This window comes from Aspergillus aculeatinus, assembly GCF_003184765.1.
Source record: "Aspergillus aculeatinus CBS 121060 unplaced genomic scaffold BO66scaffold_81, whole genome shotgun sequence".
Classification (NCBI taxonomy): domain Eukaryota; kingdom Fungi; phylum Ascomycota; class Eurotiomycetes; order Eurotiales; family Aspergillaceae; genus Aspergillus; species Aspergillus aculeatinus.
The window spans coordinates 95,776-115,839 of record NW_020291550.1 but is presented as its reverse complement, the minus strand read 5'-3'; the positions used below and the strand labels follow the sequence as shown (position 1 = coordinate 115,839).

At 54.0% G+C, this 20,064-nt stretch overlaps 7 protein-coding genes across 7 annotated transcripts; 5 read left to right on the top strand and 2 right to left on the bottom strand.

Moving 5' to 3' along the window:
• Positions 1–193: 193 nt before the first annotated feature.
• Positions 194–8,296, bottom strand: BO66DRAFT_475847 (type I polyketide synthase; the record flags this gene model as incomplete). The annotated part of the gene is made up of 15 exons (XM_025653279.1): positions 194–1,070; positions 1,134–1,611; positions 1,669–2,009; positions 2,058–2,132; positions 2,191–2,475; positions 2,528–3,394; positions 3,458–3,483; positions 3,542–3,638; positions 3,684–5,619; positions 5,692–5,824; positions 5,879–6,776; positions 6,839–6,951; positions 7,009–7,132; positions 7,190–7,703; positions 7,755–8,296. The coding sequence occupies 15 exons, from the start codon at positions 8,294–8,296 to the stop codon at positions 195–197; spliced, it is 7,305 nt and encodes a 2,434-aa protein (XP_025498229.1).
• A 294-nt stretch (positions 8,297–8,590) lies between these two features.
• On the bottom strand, positions 8,591–10,423 carry BO66DRAFT_242604 (uncharacterized protein). The gene has a single exon (XM_025642875.1). It carries the CDS (start codon positions 10,218–10,220, stop codon positions 8,823–8,825), a length of 1,398 nt encoding a protein of 465 aa, XP_025498228.1. The 5' UTR covers positions 10,221–10,423; the 3' UTR covers positions 8,591–8,822.
• A 711-nt stretch (positions 10,424–11,134) lies between these two features.
• On the top strand, positions 11,135–12,812 carry BO66DRAFT_424220 (uncharacterized protein; the record flags this gene model as incomplete). The annotated part of the gene is made up of 5 exons (XM_025650157.1): positions 11,135–11,338; positions 11,391–11,427; positions 11,482–11,549; positions 11,614–11,999; positions 12,064–12,812. The coding sequence occupies 5 exons, from the start codon at positions 11,135–11,137 to the stop codon at positions 12,557–12,559; spliced, it is 1,191 nt and encodes a 396-aa protein (XP_025498227.1). The 3' UTR covers positions 12,560–12,812.
• A 713-nt stretch (positions 12,813–13,525) lies between these two features.
• Positions 13,526–14,697, top strand: BO66DRAFT_406437 (putative esterase; the record flags this gene model as incomplete). Its single annotated transcript, XM_025649016.1, has 2 exons — positions 13,526–13,585; positions 13,672–14,697. The coding sequence occupies 2 exons, from the start codon at positions 13,526–13,528 to the stop codon at positions 14,695–14,697; spliced, it is 1,086 nt and encodes a 361-aa protein (XP_025498226.1).
• A 231-nt stretch (positions 14,698–14,928) lies between these two features.
• Positions 14,929–16,637, top strand: BO66DRAFT_242566 (uncharacterized protein). The gene has a single exon (XM_025642874.1). The coding sequence runs from the start codon at positions 15,159–15,161 to the stop codon at positions 16,485–16,487; it is 1,329 nt and encodes a 442-aa protein (XP_025498225.1). The 5' UTR covers positions 14,929–15,158; the 3' UTR covers positions 16,488–16,637.
• Positions 16,638–16,747: 110 nt separating this feature from the next.
• On the top strand, positions 16,748–18,687 carry BO66DRAFT_361125 (glycoside hydrolase family 43 protein; the record flags this gene model as incomplete). The annotated part of the gene is made up of 3 exons (XM_025645025.1): positions 16,748–17,146; positions 17,196–17,652; positions 17,710–18,687. The coding sequence occupies 3 exons, from the start codon at positions 16,748–16,750 to the stop codon at positions 18,432–18,434; spliced, it is 1,581 nt and encodes a 526-aa protein (XP_025498224.1). The 3' UTR covers positions 18,435–18,687.
• A 103-nt stretch (positions 18,688–18,790) lies between these two features.
• Positions 18,791–19,834, top strand: BO66DRAFT_464706 (zinc finger MYND domain-containing protein; the record flags this gene model as incomplete). Its single annotated transcript, XM_025652474.1, has 1 exon — positions 18,791–19,834. The coding sequence occupies one exon, from the start codon at positions 18,791–18,793 to the stop codon at positions 19,832–19,834; it is 1,044 nt and encodes a 347-aa protein (XP_025498223.1).
• Between the last annotated feature and the right edge of the window lie 230 nt (positions 19,835–20,064).

The following is a 20,064-nucleotide window of genomic DNA, read 5'->3' as shown; positions in this document are numbered from 1 at the left end:
GAGGGTATGAACACTGGGCTCGTTCACAAAGGCTTGTGTTCGAGATAAAGAGCGCCAGACACAACCAATTCATGCAGTTACTTCAAGCAAGTGGTTGGAGATTGAGATTTACAAAGAGAGATGCCGGAAGTCATCAATCAATTTAGACACCTGAAAGAGAAGCCAGCACAATAGCAACAAATTGCCATGAACGCTCACCCACTCAGCCGACCAAGCAGCTCGTCACGAATACTCTCGGCCAGCTTGAACAACGAAGGGCAGCGAAGGATCGTCAGAACACTTCTATCCACGCCAAGATGCTGCCGAACCCAATTGCGGATCTCCATAACCACCAGGGAGTCAATCCCAAGGCTCGAGAATGAGTCTGTGGGGACAATGCTGCCTTGATCTCTCATGAGGAAATCAGCCAAAGCCACTGCAATAGCCTCAGTGATCTTCATCACCGCTGCCTCCTCTTCAAGGAGTACTGGCTGTGTGGCGGCGGAAGCGAGAAATTCTCGTAAACTGTTGGGCTTCGATGAAGCCGTTGTAGAGGTTTCGCCACCCCTGTCAAGATTGCGGTAGATGCCGAAACGAATATCGTTCTTCCATGCGACCCGATTGGCCGGAGAGGAGGCAGGAACGGCCGTGTTGAGGCCCAGGACAATCTGGCTCGGATTGCTATATGTCCGTGTAGGGAGTTTAGTGGCAACGGGGTGTGATCGCTGCACGGCCAATGCCATCGCCTGCATAAACATATCTTCATTGAGTACAAAGGCTCCAGTATTCTGGAATTGACGCAGTACGTTCTGGTTGCGAGCCACAAAACCGACGTCGCCCATCACACCAAGGTCAATGACAGAGGCTGGAAGACCCTGATGATGGCGATACTGCACAAATGCGTCCAGGAACGTGTTGGCAGCAGCATAGTTTGCCTGACCCCACTGCCCACAGAGGCCACTGCAGGATGAAATGAGGATGAAAAAGCCCAGATTAGACGGAAGGACATTATGGAGGTTCCAAGTGCCTTGCACCTTGGGCTCCACAACGGTTACCCAGTCAGAAAATGTCATCTTCTCCAGAGAGACGTCCTGCGTACATGATACAATCAGCACCATAACGGAGTCAGCAGGGGGGAGAACAAGAACACGCACCCTCAACACCATGGACATGTTCAAGACACCAGCAATTGGGGCGGTGGCCTGCGCAACACACTTCTTCACATCAACGAGTTCACAGACGCTGCCAGCCACCAATTGGACCCGGCATCCTTGAGATTCCAGGTCCTCAACAAAGGCATCACTTTCAACTGCGTGTAGGGCAGTTCGTGACAGAAAGACCAGGTTGCGGGCACCATGTTCAACCATCCACGAAGCCACAGCCCGTCCCAGGCCACCAAGTCCGCCAACAAGCAGATAACTCCGCTCTTGCTGAAAGATTGGACTGGGGTTGACGGTCATAGTCCCCAGAACCCTGGGATCGTCTGGCATCTGTATCACAATCTTGCCAATGTGAGAACCGGACTGCATCAAGCGGAAGGCCTCGTGGATGTTTGCAGCCGGAAAGATGTTTGAGATCGGGTCGGGCGTGATCACTCCAGCCTCGATCCAGTTGACACAACGTCTTAGAATGCTGGTTGTCCGTCAATCATATTGAAGCCTTGACTCCAGAGCAAGCAGGGATACTGACTCGGTCACTATCCAGGGACGGACGCGCGTTATCTCCCTCAATTCAAGTCCAACGAAGGTTCGATTTGCTTCGAAAAGTTCCATCGCCAGCTTAGCCTTGCGACGAAAATCACGAATGCCGATCTCGACCATGACTCCAAACTCGGCCACACATGTCCACGAGGCGTGGAGAAGGTCGCCGGCCAACGAGTTGAGAACAACGTCCACTCCCCGACCGTTGGTGGCGTCCATAACGTCTTTAACGAAAGATGAATTACGTGAATGGAAGATATGGGACCGCGGTATATTGCAATTCCGAACCAAATATTCGACCTTTGTCTCGGCTCCCACCGTGCAGTAGATCTAGGAAGAACATATCAGTCCCGCTCCCTCGTCCGTGACGAAACTCACCTCGGCGCCTATCATCCGGGCAACCTGGATAGCAGCTAGGCCAACTCCACCACACGCCGAGTGAATGAAGACAGCCTGGGAGAGCGCCCATCAGTCAGTATCAAACGCTTACCCCCTAGAACTGTAGGCTCACCTGTCCCCGTTGCAAATTTGCCTTTTCAATCAATGCCATTGCCGAGGTTGCATAGACACATGGCAATGCAGCGGCTTGCTCGAAGGACATGGATTTCGTTACCTGTATACAACAGGATTCGTTCAGTGTCATATAGGTGGTAAAGCATCCAGTACCCATGTAAATAACGTGGTCCCCAACCGACACATGCCGGACATCGGGGCCGACAGCATGAACTATTCCGGCTCCTTCTAAACCAAGCAACGTGGTGCTTTCGTCGAGGACACCGGACGCAATGAGCACATCCTATCAATTTATAAGCCCGCATCAAACAACCGAAGAGCGGAATGAAGCATACGCGGAAGTTCAGGCCGACAGCTTGGGTCCGAACCAGAACATCGCATCCCTCTACTTGCGCATCCCGGCCATCGACCCATTTCATAGTTCGCAGGAGACCAGGACTCTCAATGGCAAGATGTTTGATCGACGATTGGTCAGGCGAGCTATACTGTTCGAACGATTGTGCAACTGTCTGCCAATGCATCCTTGGAGTAACAATCTCGTTCTCGACGATGGCATATTCCCAGTCTGAGCTCATCGCCTCCGAAGTGTTCCTCGTCGCTACCCAACAGAATATCTTCGTAATGCAGTCAGCTGTGGTTTGCGAGGGACGGTTGTGATCAATTTCGACAGTATATAACTTGACTGCGAGTTCGTTCCGTGCAGTCCGAGCCAGGCCTAGCGTCATGGCAGCCCTGGGATCTGAACAGCCCACCTGTGCTGACCGCGTTACCCATATCAAACTGCTCTTCAGTGTCTGCAACATCGACATCGTGGATCTGAATTTCGCTTCTGGCATAGCATGAATCACCGGGTCATCCAGATCGATCAGCGAGATGACGTCCTGACCAGGCAGAGGTAGATTTCCCGGCCCGAGAGGTTCGACGCGGATGCCTCGACGTTGGAGGCTATGCAATACTCGTTGGGCCCACGGTGCCATAGGGTCATGACATAGCAGGGTTACATCGTGAGGCTCAGCACGGGCATTTGCGACCGATGCAATCATACAAGCGCTGAGATGATACGGAGGGATGTTGTCCAGCATAGAAGCGTGTGGTGTTTGGAATCCTGCTTCCGCAAGCTCTCTGGACCATCTTTCCGGGGACACATACGGCTGCTCAAGGCGATCATCCTCTTGCCCAATCCACCATTCCGGTAGAAAGCCCTTGCATCTCAATTAATAGGGGTCGCGGAAGGGGAACGCATCGATTCCGCATCACGAACTTACCATGACATAGCTTATAAAATTTGTCTCTTTGAATACAAACGTCAGTACAGGAAGAGGTACAGCTGTGATAGGGCAACCACTGACCTGGGCACAGTTCCTGCAGTAACAGTCGGCCTTCCTGCTTAAGCAGCATGCGGACGTTTTTCAAAGACCTTTGCAAACTCGGCGTTGCATGCACGACCTTGTTGATTAGCCAAGGTCATGATAAAGAGACGAAATGCCTCACATTACTGGCTATAATCAAGTCGTAGCTTCCAGGCTCCAGGCCTTGCTGCATCGGATCCTGACGTAGGTCCAATACGACGTATTTTAAACCTTCATACTCGGCAAATCGCTCCTTGGCCGCTGTGACATAGCCAGGCAAGACATCAGTATAAGTGTACGTGCTGTAGAGGCGTTCTTCAGAAGACGATCGTAGGGCTTTCAGTGCCTTGAACGTTGTGGTGCCGGTCCCAGCGCCAACTTCCAGCACCTTCAGTCGTGGGTTTGTGTGACCGATGAGTTGAAATAAACCATCGTAGTCCCAAGTATCTGCGAGTGTATAGATATTATGAAGTAGGTTGTCCTCTGATAGAAGCTGCAACGCATCTTGTGCACCGGCAAACATTGCTGCAGACGCTTGGCACATACGATGACAAGCGATGCTAAACGCATCGTATGGGGAACCATTGAGTTGGAGGATAATGTCTTCAATCCTATCTTGTAGACCCTCACCGCATAACTCCCAGAGTCGAAGGTCCTGGGAGACAATTCGATTCAAGCCGGTCTGATACACTTCCAGCTGCGTCTCTATCCAACCAAGGTGCTTCTGTAGGTGTTCCGGTGAATCATCCGTCCGATAAGCTCGATTTCGAGTCTGAATCATGCACGCAAGTACCAGCTCTTCCAATAAATGCCACTCTTCTGTGCACTGCTTTGCGCAGTGCAGGTAATCACGCAACTCAGTGAAATCAGCGTGAGGTCTCCACTCGAATTGCGCGATCAACGGGAGGTCCATTGTCGACTCATCTCGTTTGCTCAACGCTGAAACTTTCAGGCCCTTCAAACTCAGGAAAATCTGTCCGGCTCTCTGTGCTACAACATCTGCAACATAAGAGCCTCTCTCCACAGCTCGCACCTCGGCTGTGATGTTGAGGCTATTACTAGTTGGCGAAATGACCACCTCCTCAATGAAAGTGGGAACGCCAACTTGACGATACCTCCGAAATATGCCGCGGTGGGCTGCAACGATAGAAATCTGAGAGCACTGGTCAATTCGGGCTGGATCCAGGGCGTAGGTATCTGTGATTCCTCCCTGCTCAGCTGGAATGACGCCGGCCGCTCGGTTCTCGGTAGTAGCGGCAGAGATATGCTGCAGGCCTTGGAACATCCCGCTATACCCAAATCCAACACGGCGGAGAACTTCATACCAGGTATCTACATTGAGTTTGCGAGCAAAACAAGGAGGTGACTCCGATACGGCCATGGAGATTGAGTCGTTGACGCCGCACCTAGCCTCCCCATAGCAGTTTCTAGTCCACGTAGTTCCATCGAAAGAATTGACACCAAACCGGTACCATGTCGTCTTCTCGGTGGGATCAGGATCGAGGGCGCTGAGGATGGTGATAAACTCGGTTGCGTGGTCAAGATGCATGACAGCTGCAGAGGCGAGGGTGACATGGCGAAGGCTGTAAGTCCAGTCCCCTCCCAATTGCCGCAAGGCTTCCCCAATCATTGCTATGAACCCACCAGCAGGAAATACCGTCTGCCCTTCCATTTCATGACCTGCCAGCCATGGAACATTCTCGATAGCCAGAATATTTCTCCAACAAGGCTCATTTCCAGTCTCAGCTACCCGAACACCCAGGAGCTCATGCGGAGGGAATTGACGGAATCGCCATTCGCGGGCGACGCGTGGCTCATTCCAATGCGAAGAATCGGGCTTCCAACAGTATTGAGGGAGGTCCGTCACAAGCTGTCCAGGAGGACAGATCTGGTGGTAGTCCAGAGCAACGTTCTGCTGATAAAGTCTTCCGGCAAGGTCGAGAAGACAGGGCTCACAGCTCTGCTGCCTAACCAATGTACTGAGATGTGTGTCTGACCGACCAAGCTCGCGGACCACATGGCCCATTGGGCCTTTGAGTGCAGGATGCGGTCCAATCTCGATGAACAGAAGAGGATCACTTTAGTCTCGGAGAAGCGACCGAAGGGAAGAATTGAACAAGACAGGGCTTTCCATGTTCCGACGCCAGTACGCCGCTCCCAGACAGCCAGCTCCAGTCAGTTTGTCCCCCGTGACAGCGGAATAAAAGGGAATCTTGGGATCGTTGCTATGAATGAGCTGGTGGATGTGTCGTTCATACTCCGGTCCAAGCTCATGCATGTGATCTAGTCAGTTGTAGCATGTGTCAAAATCACAAGCATTGGAATCGAGAGACTCACGAGAGTGAAATGCCTTTTGGACGCGCAATACACGCGCCAGAACATCTGGTCGCTCCGATTGGACTCGACTGATCACCTTCTCGACCTGAAGCGCGTCGCCTGAGATAGTAACGCTTGACTGGCTGTTTTCACAAGCAATGACCACCCCAGCTTCTAACAGAGGAGACACCTCTCCTCTCCCTAACCCGATCGCGGCCATCAAACCCTTGCGCGGGGATCTTTCGTTGCTGATGCCGCGAAAGGTCGCTGCTGCTATGGCGCCTTCAGCGGTGATTGCACCAGAAGCGTAAGCAGCGGCCATTTCACCGGAGGAGTGACCCAGCACTACCATTGGGGTGACACCCCAGGATTGCAATACATCAACCAGCCCGAGCTGAACCGCGATCGTCAATGGATGGCCCATTTCCGCTTGGTAGACGCGACTGACATGTTCGGGCTTCCGCATCTCCTCTTCGATGTTCCATGGTGGCGCGGAGGGGAGAGAGGCCAGAAACCTGTCTAACCTCCTGATTGTGTGGCGGAAGGTTGCATTGGAATCGATGAGGCTCGCCCCCATTTCAGGCCACTGGGCTCCTTGTCCAGTGAACACCCAAGCAACTTTTGGCACTGGTCCGATGCGAACCACGCTGGAAAGGGATGGTGCTGGTGCGGGATTCATCACGATGTACGCCCGATACGAGTGATGGATGCGGCGGTTGGCCAGAGTGTAAGCCACATCTTTGCTAGATGCTCTACTCCCCTGGAGATAATCCTGGTCATTGTTGACAGACCGGTCAACAGCATCGCGACACTGGGCAGAGAACAGTAAGAGCCTCGCTTGGCTCTCCTTTAGTCTCTCTTCACCCACAGGGAACCGCATAGGCTCAATTCCACATTGTTTAGGCGAATCAATAATAGCCTCGAGAGAGTCAGTCAAGTGTGAAACCGGGATGATAGGCTCTTTTTGACGATGGCACTTACATGAGCATTCACACCTCCGATCCCAAACGAATTTATACTGATCCTTTCAGCACGATCCGCGGGCCACGACTCGAGTTCAGTTGGTACATGCAATCTGGATCGTTCAAATGGAACTGGATGGCGGTTAGACTGTGATGCATATCTCTAGGCATGGAATGCGCTGGTCTCACTGTCTGGATTAGGGTGGTCAAAATTGATGTTGGGAGGCACTTGGCAGTGTTGGAGAGCGAGAACGGCCTTGATGAGACTCGTCAAGCCCGCTGCGCCCTCCGAGTGGCCGACATTGGGCTTCACCTGCATGCCAATGATCAGATGGGAGACAATCCGTCAAGAAGACTCCAATGTCCATACCGACATGATGATCACCCCCTTCTCGCCGAAACAATTGGCTACCGCGGCAGCTTCACGTGGATCCCCAACCGGAGTACCAGTGCCGTGGCATTCGACCAGGGCCGTCTGCGAAACATCGTAGAGTCCACAGGCCTCATACGTTTCACGGATCAGTGCCTCTTGGGCAGCAGTACTTGGGATCGTCATCCCTTGGGTCCGACCGTCACAGTTGACCCTGGTTCCCCGAATGATAGCACGAATGTGATCCCCATCTTGTATGGCCTGGCTAGCCTTCTTGATATAAACGGCATTCAAGGCTTCCCCCCGAGCATAGCCGTCGGCTGCTGCATCAAAGGTTTTGCATGTCCCAGTTGGAGATAGTAGGCCCTGGTCACTCAAAGCCAAAGTCATTGTGGGAGAGAATATGAGGCTTGTCCCGCACACTAAAGCACTCTCACAGTCGCCAGCCCGGATTGCTTTACAGGCCAGATCTAAGCAGACCAACGAGGACGAGCATCCCGTTTTCACCGTCATGCTGTCATTCCCTGCGTTAGCACCTCTCCTTCCATAGCAGAGAGCAACGAACCTTGGCCCGTGCAGATCGAATTCATAGGAGACGCGATTGCTGAGCACAAAGTCTCCGTAACCTGTAAACCGATATCCCCCCATATGTTGGGTCTCCTTTGCATTGAGGTCGAGCCAGTCCTCACCAAATACACCCACATAGCAGCCGACCTTACTACCACGCCACGAGGTAGTTCCAGCGTTCTCAAAACATTCGTATACAACTTCGAGGAGTTGCCGTTGCTCAGGGTCCAGACGCTGAAGTTCTTTCTTGGAGGTGGTGAAGACGGTGTTATCGAATTGTCGAATGTCGACCTCCTGAAGGAAATAGCCCTGTTTCGCACGGATTGTTCCCAGCTTCCCATCCGGATCATGAAAGGCATCACTGTTGTACCGATCTGGCGGCACCTCACAAAGACCACTTCTCTTCTCCACCAGCAACCGCCAGAAGTCCTCCGCATTGCGCACCTTGCCGGGCAGTCGCATTGCCATGCCTACGATGGCAATCAAATCGCCTCCAGCCGATCTTCCTTCGATTTCTGCCTCATCTTTGGTTGGCCCCATAGTTCGGGCACAGGGACGTCGCTGCGAAATAGCCGTTCGGGGTGGGTCAAATGCTGGAGAGAGGTCCTGCGGTTTGGCTGCTGCTATGTGCCTAGCTGGATTTAGAACAGAAGGGTTCATTCTCGGAGAACTGAGAGCATGATCTAGGTGCCTGGGGTACCTGAGACCTCACACCCTGAGCTGGCCCACCCGGCCCATCCCGGGGTTCAATTAACTCCGTGGGGTGCACATGGTGTGGCTCCACATATGGAGGCGACTAGGGGCGTCAGCTTGTTATGTGGCATCCCAGGCTCTGTTTCAAGATCGCTCATAACCAAACATCATATCGGGCAAAGAGTGATTATTTGTGGGCTATACCGGCACAGTGTGCTTAATGAGCAGGCACATAGCCGCAGGCCGAGTGTATCGAGCCATTTGCGAGGAGATTGCAATCAAGCAGGCTCGTTCTACGTTGAAGCATGAAATGAGCAGTCATGCAGTGTGGCCCGACATCCCAACGGTCGCTGCATTGATCCCTGCGCTTATACTACCGGGCTACTGCATATTTGGTAAACAAAGGATCAGTTAACAGTCGATCCAAGCAACTCTCTTCCACCCCCACCAAGATCTCCATCCCGCCATCCGGCAGTACTGGAAGCACAATTTGAGCGCCATTGATGCATCCAATGTGCGGCACGCGAACGGCCTCAATGCGATGGCCTAGTAGAGAGCCCCAGTCCAGCCCGTACAGTTTGAAGTTCAACCAGGAGGTCTGCACACAATTATACCCAGGAACATCCAGGAAGGCGGTTGGGACCAATCGATCGACATCTTCGAGCCGGTCCACCAGAGCAACGACATCGTCCGTGAATTGCTTGTCAGCCCGCAGGATAGCCTTTCGGATCTGAATGGCTAGGTCGGCCAGGCTCAAGGTACTCAGCATCTTGCGAATGGGAAGAATAACAGCAACGTACTCCAGGAAGCATCCTAGAGTGTCCGGGTGGATTGGGGGATCCGTTCGTTGGCGCCCATCGATAGCGACATTGAAAACAGAGACAGGATCACCCTCCAGTGTATCCAAGGGTGACTGGACTGCCATCACGGTTCGCCAGAGAAGTGCGGAGAGAGCGTCGTTGGTGGAGATCCATTTCTGGTCGGAGGGCTCGGTAGCCTTGCCAGGCGATGCCTCAGCCTTCAAGGCTGCAAGAGAGTCCGGGGAGAAGTAAAAGACCTGACCACGATGGTTCAAGGAGGTCATCTTGGGTGGTGCTCCGGGCGGCGTGAAAGGAAGGAGGGTATATTCAGGATGGTTTTCCAGTTCGCCCGCATTGCGACCTGAGGGCTTGGTCACTTGCTCACGGTCTTTCCAGACGGCGTCGGGAAGTTGAATTGGGGCCACGATTTCCAGCCCCTGTGAACGACGACATTCTTCTGCCCAAATCGCCGTCCACGTGGAAAATGAGTTACCATCTCCTGCCATGTGTAAAATGCACCATGTGAGTACCAGTCCCCCGCGGATGAAGTTGGCCTGCACAAGGGAAACTGGCATTCGTTCCCCAGCTGAGGGCCAGACCGATCGACGGCAGAATGTATCGGCATCGAAGGCAGCCACGGGGAAATATTGATGTTTCAGTTCGGCGTAGTCAGAGGCATAGGAGTCACGCAGGTCTTTGACGAGGATATGTGTTGCGTCGCGGGTGTCCCGCGGCTGAAATCTCATTACGCCCTTTTGCTTCGTCTCGAGGTCGGGAACTGCCTCACACGCCACCACCGGGATCCGTTGTGTGAGAGCCTGGTACCCGGCCTCTAGGGCTCCAACAACTCCATCCAAATCATAATCGTCTTGCAGCTGGAAAGGGAAGACGTAGCGCAGATATCCCTTAGGTCCGATACGCTCCAGGGTTGTTAGCCCCAGGACTGGTTGTTGATTCCCGATTGACCCCATGGTTATCACTTCGGTCTATCAGCGGAGCTCCAAGCAAGCCAGGTATGAAACGATCAGTAAGGGGACAATGGCCGGATTATTAAACCTTTCGGCGGAGTGGCCCGATGCCAGCATGTTGGACTGTGCCACACTCCGGCACACAAGTTCCTCATCCATCTACCAGGAGGCAATTCAATATGAGCTATCTAAGGATTAGGGAGAGGAGTTTCCTGTTTCAACCCCTGCCGGTCGAGAAGTAGCGCCATGCCGGACAAGATTCGAGTAGTCTACTGTTGTACGTCTTTCACTAAAAGATAGTGCTGATGGCCTGCCCCACCCGCAATGGCGAACCGTTGACCTTGCCACTTCAGTTGATAATGGATCTGATAGAAGCTCATTCTTGGCAATTGGCCATGTCAATGGCACAATGGCACGTCTGACCACTGGAAGGAGATCTGTTTCTGTCCTGAAGCAGAGCAGGGGGACTCTCAGGAGTTGTGGGTTGAAGCAGTTGGGCTCCTGGAGCAGCCGTGCAGCGCCTTCCGACGGGCCGCGTCGGCGACTATAATGACAGCAATTAAGCATGAATCCTACACTAAGGCTTTCCGCGGTTCAAACACCCGCCCAACAAACAGCCTTGGCTATAAGACACTTGACCCACCTGTTAATCCCTCCAACAACCGTCGACCATTCATAACGTGGCTAGCCCTTGGGTGGACTGGCAAGTAGTTAATATCCGATAGTGTTGGGGACAACAGGGTGGCCATGACTGGCGCCTCCTGAGGCGAGTTGGTCGGATTTCGGAGTGTCGACCACTTTGCTTTGTCCGTGGCCAGAGAACAGGGATTGGCACCCGTGACTCTGTGGAATCCATTCTTGATACTTAAGAGACTCCATGGACTGATGCGTGGCTTGGTGACCACATACGCAATGCTATGGCCGAGGATCCAGCGATCCGCGCGCTCTTTGGACCAGCACCGGCCAATGTCGACCTTACTGCGAGCGCTGTCGCCGTGAACAATGCGGCTGTTATTGCCATGCTCGTTTTGGCTGCGGTGGCGGTGATGCTCCGCTTCACTGCGCGACTAGTCCTTCGAAATGCCCTCATGGCCGACGACTGGGCCATCATTGCTGCCCTGGTGAGTGTGATGCGGCTGAGGTTGAGCACCTCCTCTGACTCAACGTTTCTAGCTCTGCATAGGTGCCACGACTGGATTAAGCATCGCGGGTGAGTATTGAAATTGGATCTGGAGTGTGACCACCCTGCTGATGAGCCGTGTAGGAGGTATGACTGGTGCTGGGAAGCACATTTGGTCCGTCACACTGGAGGAACTGATGCACCTTTACCGAGTCAGTCGAAAATTCCCCTTTTCCCAAACTTGCGGTTCTTCTCTGCTGATGGGTTAGGAAGTAGCTTTTATTCTCCTATACCTTCATCTACGCCTCCTCCTGCACCTGCACCAGACTCTCCATTCTTTGCTTCTACTGGAGAGTCTTCTCGCCCCTGAAGCCGATATTGAAAGTTGCACTGTGGTTCGGCGCTTTCCTGACACTTGCCTACCCGATCATTGTTTGGGTGGCCATGAGCAATTCGTGCAAGCCCGTCACGTACTTCTGGACGCAATTCGGCGGGACGAGCGGCAAATGCATCGACGTGGACCGATTCTTCCTGGCCGCGGGCATCCTCAACATGCTGAATGACTTCATCATCTTGATCATCCCCTTTCCTCGGATCGTCAAGCTGCAGATGAGTGTGCAGAAGAAACTGGCCATTAGCGGAATCATGGCGGTGGGTATTTTGTACGTCCTCCTCGGTCCCCCTAAGCACTTCCACCATGGATCCAGCTAAGCCGGTGCATGCTAGTGTGTGTGTTGCCAGCATCGTTCGCATCCGGTACCTGTCGATCTTCATGAGCTCGCCGGACCTGACCTGGCTGATGGGACCCGTGTTCATCTGGTCCAGCATTGAGCCATCGGTCGCCGTCGTCTGCGCTTGCATGCCTCATCTTGCACCTCTGGCACGGCTGGCTCATCGGACCCTCGCGTCCAGTTTCCATTCCCGACGATCGACGACCGAGTCATCTGGACGACCACGAAAGCTACCAAGTGGATCGAGGCAGGGTGTTCAAAAGGGCCACCGATTCAGCCAGCGAGGACCAACGTTTGACTTCGGGTTTGAGCAGCTGAAGAAGACGGCCAAAGACGACGAGATCGGCCTGACGAGTTATGTTACGGCAGGGCCCAACTGCATGGGCAAGCCCTCGTCCATCGAATCCGTCTCGGAGGTGGATGGTCGTGCTCAGGAGATCGCGGTGCAGTCGAGTTTTGTGCAGTCATCTTCGCTGAAGAGCTCCCTCTGACGAGCATTGTCTGCACTGAAACTTGTGTCACCGCGTGTACCTTGCTCAAGTAGTTTCAGGAAACAGTCAACTGTGCGCAGCAGTCCGTAGAAACCTGGAATGATCAACTCATCATGTAGAGAAGACTAAATGAGATGAGAACGTTCGCGTGACTGGTTAGCCTCGACTCAGAAAGTCGGAGAGAGCTAGAGCTAAAATAATAAAATCGCATTCAAACGGGTGAGAATTCATCATGATCATGATCAACACCAAGAGGGTCGGGCGGAAGAAGTGCGAAGAAGAGAGCGACGTCGACGCGGAAGCATCAACAGCCGACCGATGACTCATCCCTTAGTCATCCGGCAGCCGCGGCGGATCTACGGAGAGCGACAGAGACCGGGTAAGTTAGTTAGCAGGACAGCTCCAGGGCCAACAATTTCAAGCACTATGTTACTCTTGAATTCGGGGTATAGCTACGATAGTCTCTAATAGGTACTCTACAGTCGAAGGAATAAGGCTCTGTTTCAAGTCCGACAAATTAAGGTGGTTGAGTATTATTGTAACTTGGTGTGCTCAGGGTCCATCCCCGTCTGTACCGGGGACAATATATGTTGCACGCGGCGAGTAACATGCACCTCATTGAAAATTGTACTGTCCCAGAAAATCACTTATCTGCATCTAGGGTGCTGGAATAACAGATAGCATATCCCTGGTTCTTAGTTTTAGCTTTCGAATATTCCTCCTTCCAACCTGGAGTGAGTTGGTGCCAGCATTGTCAGGTGTCAGCCGGGCGGAACGGGACGGTACATTAATGTAGACCGACCGATTGATAAGAACCCACCGGGGGCGGATCAGATTATTTTCGCCGCCATCATCTTCCTCCGAGCTCCCTTCCCCCCTCCCTTTTTGACTCCTCTCCATCACTCACTTCTTCGTGAACGCATTCCTGCTTCCCATCACCGTGGTCCCTGGAACTGATCATTAAGAATGCATATTCAGTCTGCTCTGGCCTCGCCCAGAGGTCAGCCTGGTATCCTGCACCCATACGTACTGTACCAATCTGCTGCCTCCTCCTTGTCCCCCCCCCCAAAGGCGCTCGCTCACCGTGCTAACATCCAAACACCATCTCTCAGGCCCCCCGACTGGTCGCCTTCGAGTACATCCGCGGCTCTCGCCCCAAGCCTCACACCCTCATCTTTATCGGAGGTCTCTCCGATGGCCTACACACGGTCGATTATCTCTCCGATCTCATTCTCGCCCTCCAAGATACCGAATGGTCCGTCGTCACACCGCTGCTCTCCTCCTCCTACGCCGGCTGGGGCATGAGTTCGCTTGCGCAGGACATTGACGAGATGGCTCAGTGTGTGGGCTACATACGCGACCACAAGAAATCCCTATATGGGCACGGGAAGGTGGTCATCATGGGCCATTCCACCGGAAGTCAGGACGTCATGCATTACATCAGTTGCGCCAACCCGCGCCCACGCCACCCAATCCTGGATCGAGACATTCCTGAAGGACAATACGTGGGGGCAACTCGACCATCAGTGGATGGGGCGATTATGCAGGCGCCGGTGTCCGACCGGGAGGCTGCTTTGTGGCTAAGCAAGCTCGGGACCGAGTACGATACTCCGGAGGAAATTCAGGAAGTGTATCGGAAGACGATTCAGGAAGCGCAAAAGCGGACGTATGAGACTGGGGGCGGGGATGGGTCCACGATCTATGACACGATTGTGCCACTGGCCACTACGACGCGCATGTACTACCCGGCTGATACGCCCCTGAGCAGTCGTCGGTTCTTGAGCCTGCTCAGTCCCCAAAGCCCCCAGCGACCGGACGAAGACGACCTGTTCAGCTCGGATCTTCCGGACGAGCACCTACAAACCACCTTTGGCACGATCCGAGCCCGAGGGGTGTTGCATGGAAAGGGCAAATTGATGGTGCTGTATTCTGGACGGGACCAGTCGGTTCCTCCGTGGGTCGATAAGGTGGCGCTGTTGCAGCGATGGCGGACGATTCTCGGGGATGAGACGTGGCACCGAAACAGCACAATCATCCCGGGCGCATCGCATGCTTTGAGTGACCCCGACCAGGCTGAGCCCCGAAGAATCCTGGTAGAGAGGGTGACAGGGTATCTGGATGACGTGGAGACACTCTAGTCACTGGTTTTCCGGCATGTTTCTGCACCTCACAGCTGCAGACGCCCACCGAACGGGGTATTGATCTTCATGCAACATTGGGAGGAGCCATGACAGATTTCTCGAATCAGCCGAATCGGTTATTTGCTTTTTTCTCGTACACGGAGCTTATTCCCCTTCACGGTATCTGACAAAACCCTGGCATTGAATCAGTCCATTGGACCTCCAGTCCTGCCACTTGCATCAGCCCAGGGAATAGCATCCCTGCACCGTGCACACATCCCCTCCGACCGAAAATTGAGATTTCCATCGGGGTGGATGTGAATGGTCATGTTCCCTGCATGGCCGAGAGGGGAAATGCAACCCCCGCCACGAACCCCGCCTGACCTTCGTCATGGCTGCTCCACGATGGTTACAAAAGCTTTCCCTCCGACCACCAGGGGCTACGATTCGCACCCAGTGGAATTACTAGGAAAGGCACCATGGGCTCCCTTGGAGATGTTCACCGACGCCCATACCAACCAACACCGGCCGATGTTACCATCAACAACCGCGGCCCCCAAGACCCACCCAAAATTCTGTTTCGGAATGTTCGCATTCTCGACTCGACCGGCGCAGAGCCATATTGCGGTGATGTACTGATTGACGGCGAGCGCATCCTCTCGGTCGGGCAAGTCGATCCCACCGCTACCCAAGGAGCACTGATCATCGACGGTGGTGGCACCAAGACACTCATGTCGGGACTGGCGGACTCGCATACTCACCTCAGCTGGAACAATGCGGCTACCCTGGATGAACTCACCAGTCTTCCACTCGAGGAACATGTCTTGCATACCGCAAACTCAGCCCGAACCTACCTTGACCACGGCTATACCATGTGTTTCGGAGCTGCTGCGGCCCAACCGCGACTTGACATTGCCATCAAAGCTGCAATCAAATCGGGTTTAATCCCCGGCCCACGCACTTTGGCCAACTGTCCAGAGCTGACCAAGCCCGACGGAGCGATCGTTCCTCAGATCTCGCGCTATGCGGATGGGCCGGAGGAGATGCGCAACGTGGTTCGAGAATTCGTCGAATTGGGCGCCGACAATATCAAATTGAGTATGACCGGGGACAACGTACACCCCACGATGCCCAGTGAGGAAACGTACTTCGATCTGGAGGAGACGGTTGCGGCAGTGGAGGAGGCACATCTTCATGGCAAACGGGTCTGCGCCCATGCTCGGAGTGCTGCCTCGGTCAAGCAATGTGTGCAGGCCGGGGTCGATGTCATTTATCATGCAAGTTTCACGGATGAGGAAGGTATGGATCTTCTCGAGCAGCACAAGGACTCGGTCTGGGTCGCTCCGGCTATCAATCTCTTATACGCGATGGTCCAGGGTGACGCAGAGCCTTACGGAGTGTCGCCCAAAGTAGCCGAGCAGAAGGGGATCACTTACGAGGTCGAGGTCGCTTGTCAAGCCATGCGCGAGATGCGTCGTAGGGGGATCCGCGTCCTCCCTGGTGGTGATTACGGGTTTGCCTGGGCCCCCCATGGCACCTATGCGCGCGATCTGAAGCACTTGGTGGATTTGTTTGGGTACACGCCGATGGAGAGCATTCTGGCTGCGACCGCGATGGCAGGCGAGCTCATGGGCTATCCGGACGAGCTTGGAAAAGTGCAGCCGGGCTATTTCGCCGATGTGATTCTGGTAGATGGCGATCCTTTGCGCGACATCAGTGTCTTGCAGAACAGGAATCGTCTACACGCGATTGTAATCAACGGCCACATTCACAAGAATATTCACTCGACAGGAGCGGCTCTGGCGTGAGAACAAGGGAGACGATGGGGCTCAGGAAGGTTTATGCGATTACCACCCTCACTACACAGTCATTGAATGCATCTCAAGGCCGTTGTCGATTGTTATAATCACTTAGAAGTAAACCAAGTCATGTCTCATAAAAGCCAAGCAAAACTCGACGTATTTCTCCACCAATCATCATGCAGAGGCTTCTCCGCATAAACTGGATATTCCCCCTCATTCTGACTCCAAATGCAAAGGTGGCATCCCCAAACCAAAACCACTCCGTCATGTATATCAACCCAATCATCCCCGGGTTCAACCCCGATCCTTCCATCGTGCGGGTTAACTCTGACTATTTCCTTGTCACCTCTTCGTTCGAATATGTCCCTGGGGCTCCGATCTACCACAGCACCGACCTGATCCAGTGGACCCTGATCGGCCATGCACTCACACGCCCGAGCCAGCTGCAGATCCAAACCCCCGAGCCCGGTGGCGGTGTCTGGGCCACCACACTGCGTTACCACAAGGGGTTCTTTTATTGTCTCGCTGCCTGTTTTCAACGCTATCGACCCCAAGAAGACGACCGCGTCTGGCCGCGGGGGTTCTACGTGAAGACCGCGAACATCTGGGATTCTGACTCGTGGTCGGATCCAGTTAACTTCGATCAAGTCGGCTTCGATCAGGATGTGAGTGTCTGTGTCTCCTTGAATTCCGGTCGGGGCTCATGCTGTACAGCTCTTCTGGGACGACGATGGCACCGTTTACCTGTCATCGACCTACCGCAAACTGGATCGCACCCCCCGCGCCGATCTGAAAGACTTCGCCGTGCACATCGTACCGGTAGATCTGGAGACGGGCGCCTCCTTGGCTGAGCCTCGCTTGATCCGGGAATCAGCGTCGGGGGTGGCTGAGGGCTCTCATCTCTTCCGTCGCGGGGAGTACTACTATCTCTTCACGGCCGAGGGAGGCACCGAGAGTGGACATTGTGAATGGGTGTCGCGCAGTAAAACCAGCCCGCTCGGTCCCTGGGAGGTCGCGCCTACCAACCCTCTGTGGCGGAATGGACTCTCCGATGAAGTCCAGAATACTGGGCATGCGGACTTGGTCGAGGATGCCGAGGGGCAGTGGTGGGTGGTGCTGTTGGGGGTACGGCCAGTCTGGCGGGATGGCGTGTGGGAGGAGTCTGTGTTCGGTGAGTCAATCCCCTCAGGTAAGAAAGATGCGCCCCTGTGATTAAGTGTGTGATTAGGCCGTGAAACCTTCCTAGTCCCGATGAATTGGGAGAACGACTGGCCGGTCATCAACGGTGGCAAGAAGATTCCGCTGGAGTACGCGGGACCTCAGCTGTATCAGTGGCAGCCCCCAGTCGCCTGGCGCGATGACTTCACGCAGCCCCAGTTGCAGCTAGGGTGGTACCGAAAGAATACGCCGGTCTTGCGCGACTTTTCGCTCACCGCGCGAGAGGGCTGTCTCCGTCTCTACGGTGGGCCGTACAATCTGTCTGTCCCGACGTGTCCGACGCTCTTCTTGCGCAAACAGACCCATCGCGTCTGTACCTGGGAAACCCGGGTCTCTTTCGATTCGAAGCAGAAGCACACCGAGGCCGGCACGGTGTTGTGGTGGAACTACCTCACGTACAGCAGCATAGGCGTGCAGGGGTCGGACACAGGGGGTCGAATGGTGCGGTTCCAGCCTGCGGAGGGGGAGGCTGTGGAGATACCTCTACAGAATGCGGAGTCGGACGTGGTCTTCGTTGTCGAATGTGGCTCATCGTACCGATTCGGGTTCCGTGAAGCTGCTCCGGATGGAGACCAGACGAGGCTGCAGTGGGTAGGAGAGGTGGGAAATGATACCATGACAAGGCCACCAAGCGTTGGGGCGGCGTTTACTGGAATGATGCTGGGTGTCTATGCCTTTGGCGAACGCCAGAGGTGCTTGGCTCCAGCCGACTTTCATTATGCAATGTGGCGATAAGCTGGGTGACAGAAAATGTGGTGTCACTATATTCTCTACTACATTTGATGCCTGAAAGCAGGTGTAGGGTTCCTTTCTTGCGTTACTACCACGGCTGCAATTCGATCTTTTCTGGGTTCTCCATCATCTACACAAAGAATTTGTCCTCGTTCAGTGCTTGTTATGAAAGACACAAGGGTGTGCTCTGGCCGTGGTCCTTCTTGAAGATTGTTCTCTTTGTCGCGTCTCTACCGCTCGGATTTCAAGTATTCCTGCGTATATACATACACAAATACATCCATGTATAAATACCTTCCCACTACCATACCTCCCCTGTCGATTCACCGATCTCATAAGCCTGAGCCCCAAGTCACAAGATGTCAGGCTGTATACTCACCCCAATGTCCTGCGGGGAATGCCACAGAGAAAACAGCCAAATCCGCTGTAATAGATGCAAGGTCATGTTCTACTGCAGCGAGGAGCATCGAGTCAGCCACCGCCGACAGCATGAGACATTTTGCGACATAGTCGCAAGGCATCGCGCTGATGTGAAGGCCGCCGAGGCCGAACTTCGCGCGCTTGTTGCCAGCGGAGAAGATCCTTTTGTGGACCAAGACTTTCCCATCCCAAGAAACGGACAGGGAGAAGGACTCCAAGGGGCAGTGATGGACGTCAGATCCGCACGCCTAGATCTGCTAAGAGCGCTGGTCTTTATCCGGAGCCTTGAGGCACGAACCGAGACGTTGGCTCACTCGCTAGGGCTGATAAGAGGGCCCAAGTGGACCCGGGGGGAAATCCGTTGCACTGCGGCGGTGATGTTGGATTTAGGGATGGATCAGGAGTGTTGGGACCTCCTTCAATGGTGGGGCAAGGCCAACGGTCAACCGGATGTTGACCAGTTAAGCATCGTCAGCCCCAGCTTGCCAATACTGAAATTCCCGCGTGGGGTCAGCGTGATGGAGCCAATCGCTGGCGACAGTCATTGGATGATCTTCGACTGTGTAGCCCCGTATCTTCTTCTTCTGAAGGTCCAGGCGCTGCTCGACTTGACTCGCTTGTCCCTGTGCACCCCCGCCTTTGCGGACAAGGTGCCCCGGGAGATCTTTGATGGCATCCGAGGGTATATCCCGGTGAGCCCCGGGGTGATAAACCATCCGGACCTCCGGGGGAAGCTGACTTATACCAATGAGATCAAGCAGCTGACGAGGCAGATCGAGACGCTGTGGGATGAGGTCGGGGTTGGCCCTATGGGGGAAATCTCGGACGTGCTATACAAGGATGAGGATTGGCATATGCATCGTTGGAACGATGGCGGCCAGCCTCTATCTCCATGCTTGAATTGCCTTTTCCGCCGGGATCCCGAAGCGGTGGCTTACATTCGGAGCTTCATTTACCGGGATGTGGTGAAAAAGCCATGGTGAAGGGGTTCTATATGCTTCTGTCACACTTACATTCAATGATAATTTAAGATATGGACCAAGTAACTCAAATCGAGTCAAACACATTATTAGTATAACTTGAAAGAAAGTATCATGCTGCCATGCCAGGGGCATTCATCACATGACCATGACCCTACCGGGAGAATTCTTGGTCAGAAAACTGGGGTGTGGTCACATGACCCCAGCCGGGCTTGTGTAGGCTCGGCGAATGG

Excerpts from the sequence above, each read along its gene's own strand:
- BO66DRAFT_242566 (XM_025642874.1), top strand. The coding sequence starts at position 15,159 with ATGGGCTCCCTTGGAGATGTTCACCGACGCCCATACCAACCAACACCG.
- BO66DRAFT_242604 (XM_025642875.1), bottom strand. The coding sequence starts at position 10,220 with ATGGGGTCAATCGGGAATCAACAACCAGTCCTGGGGCTAACAACCCTG.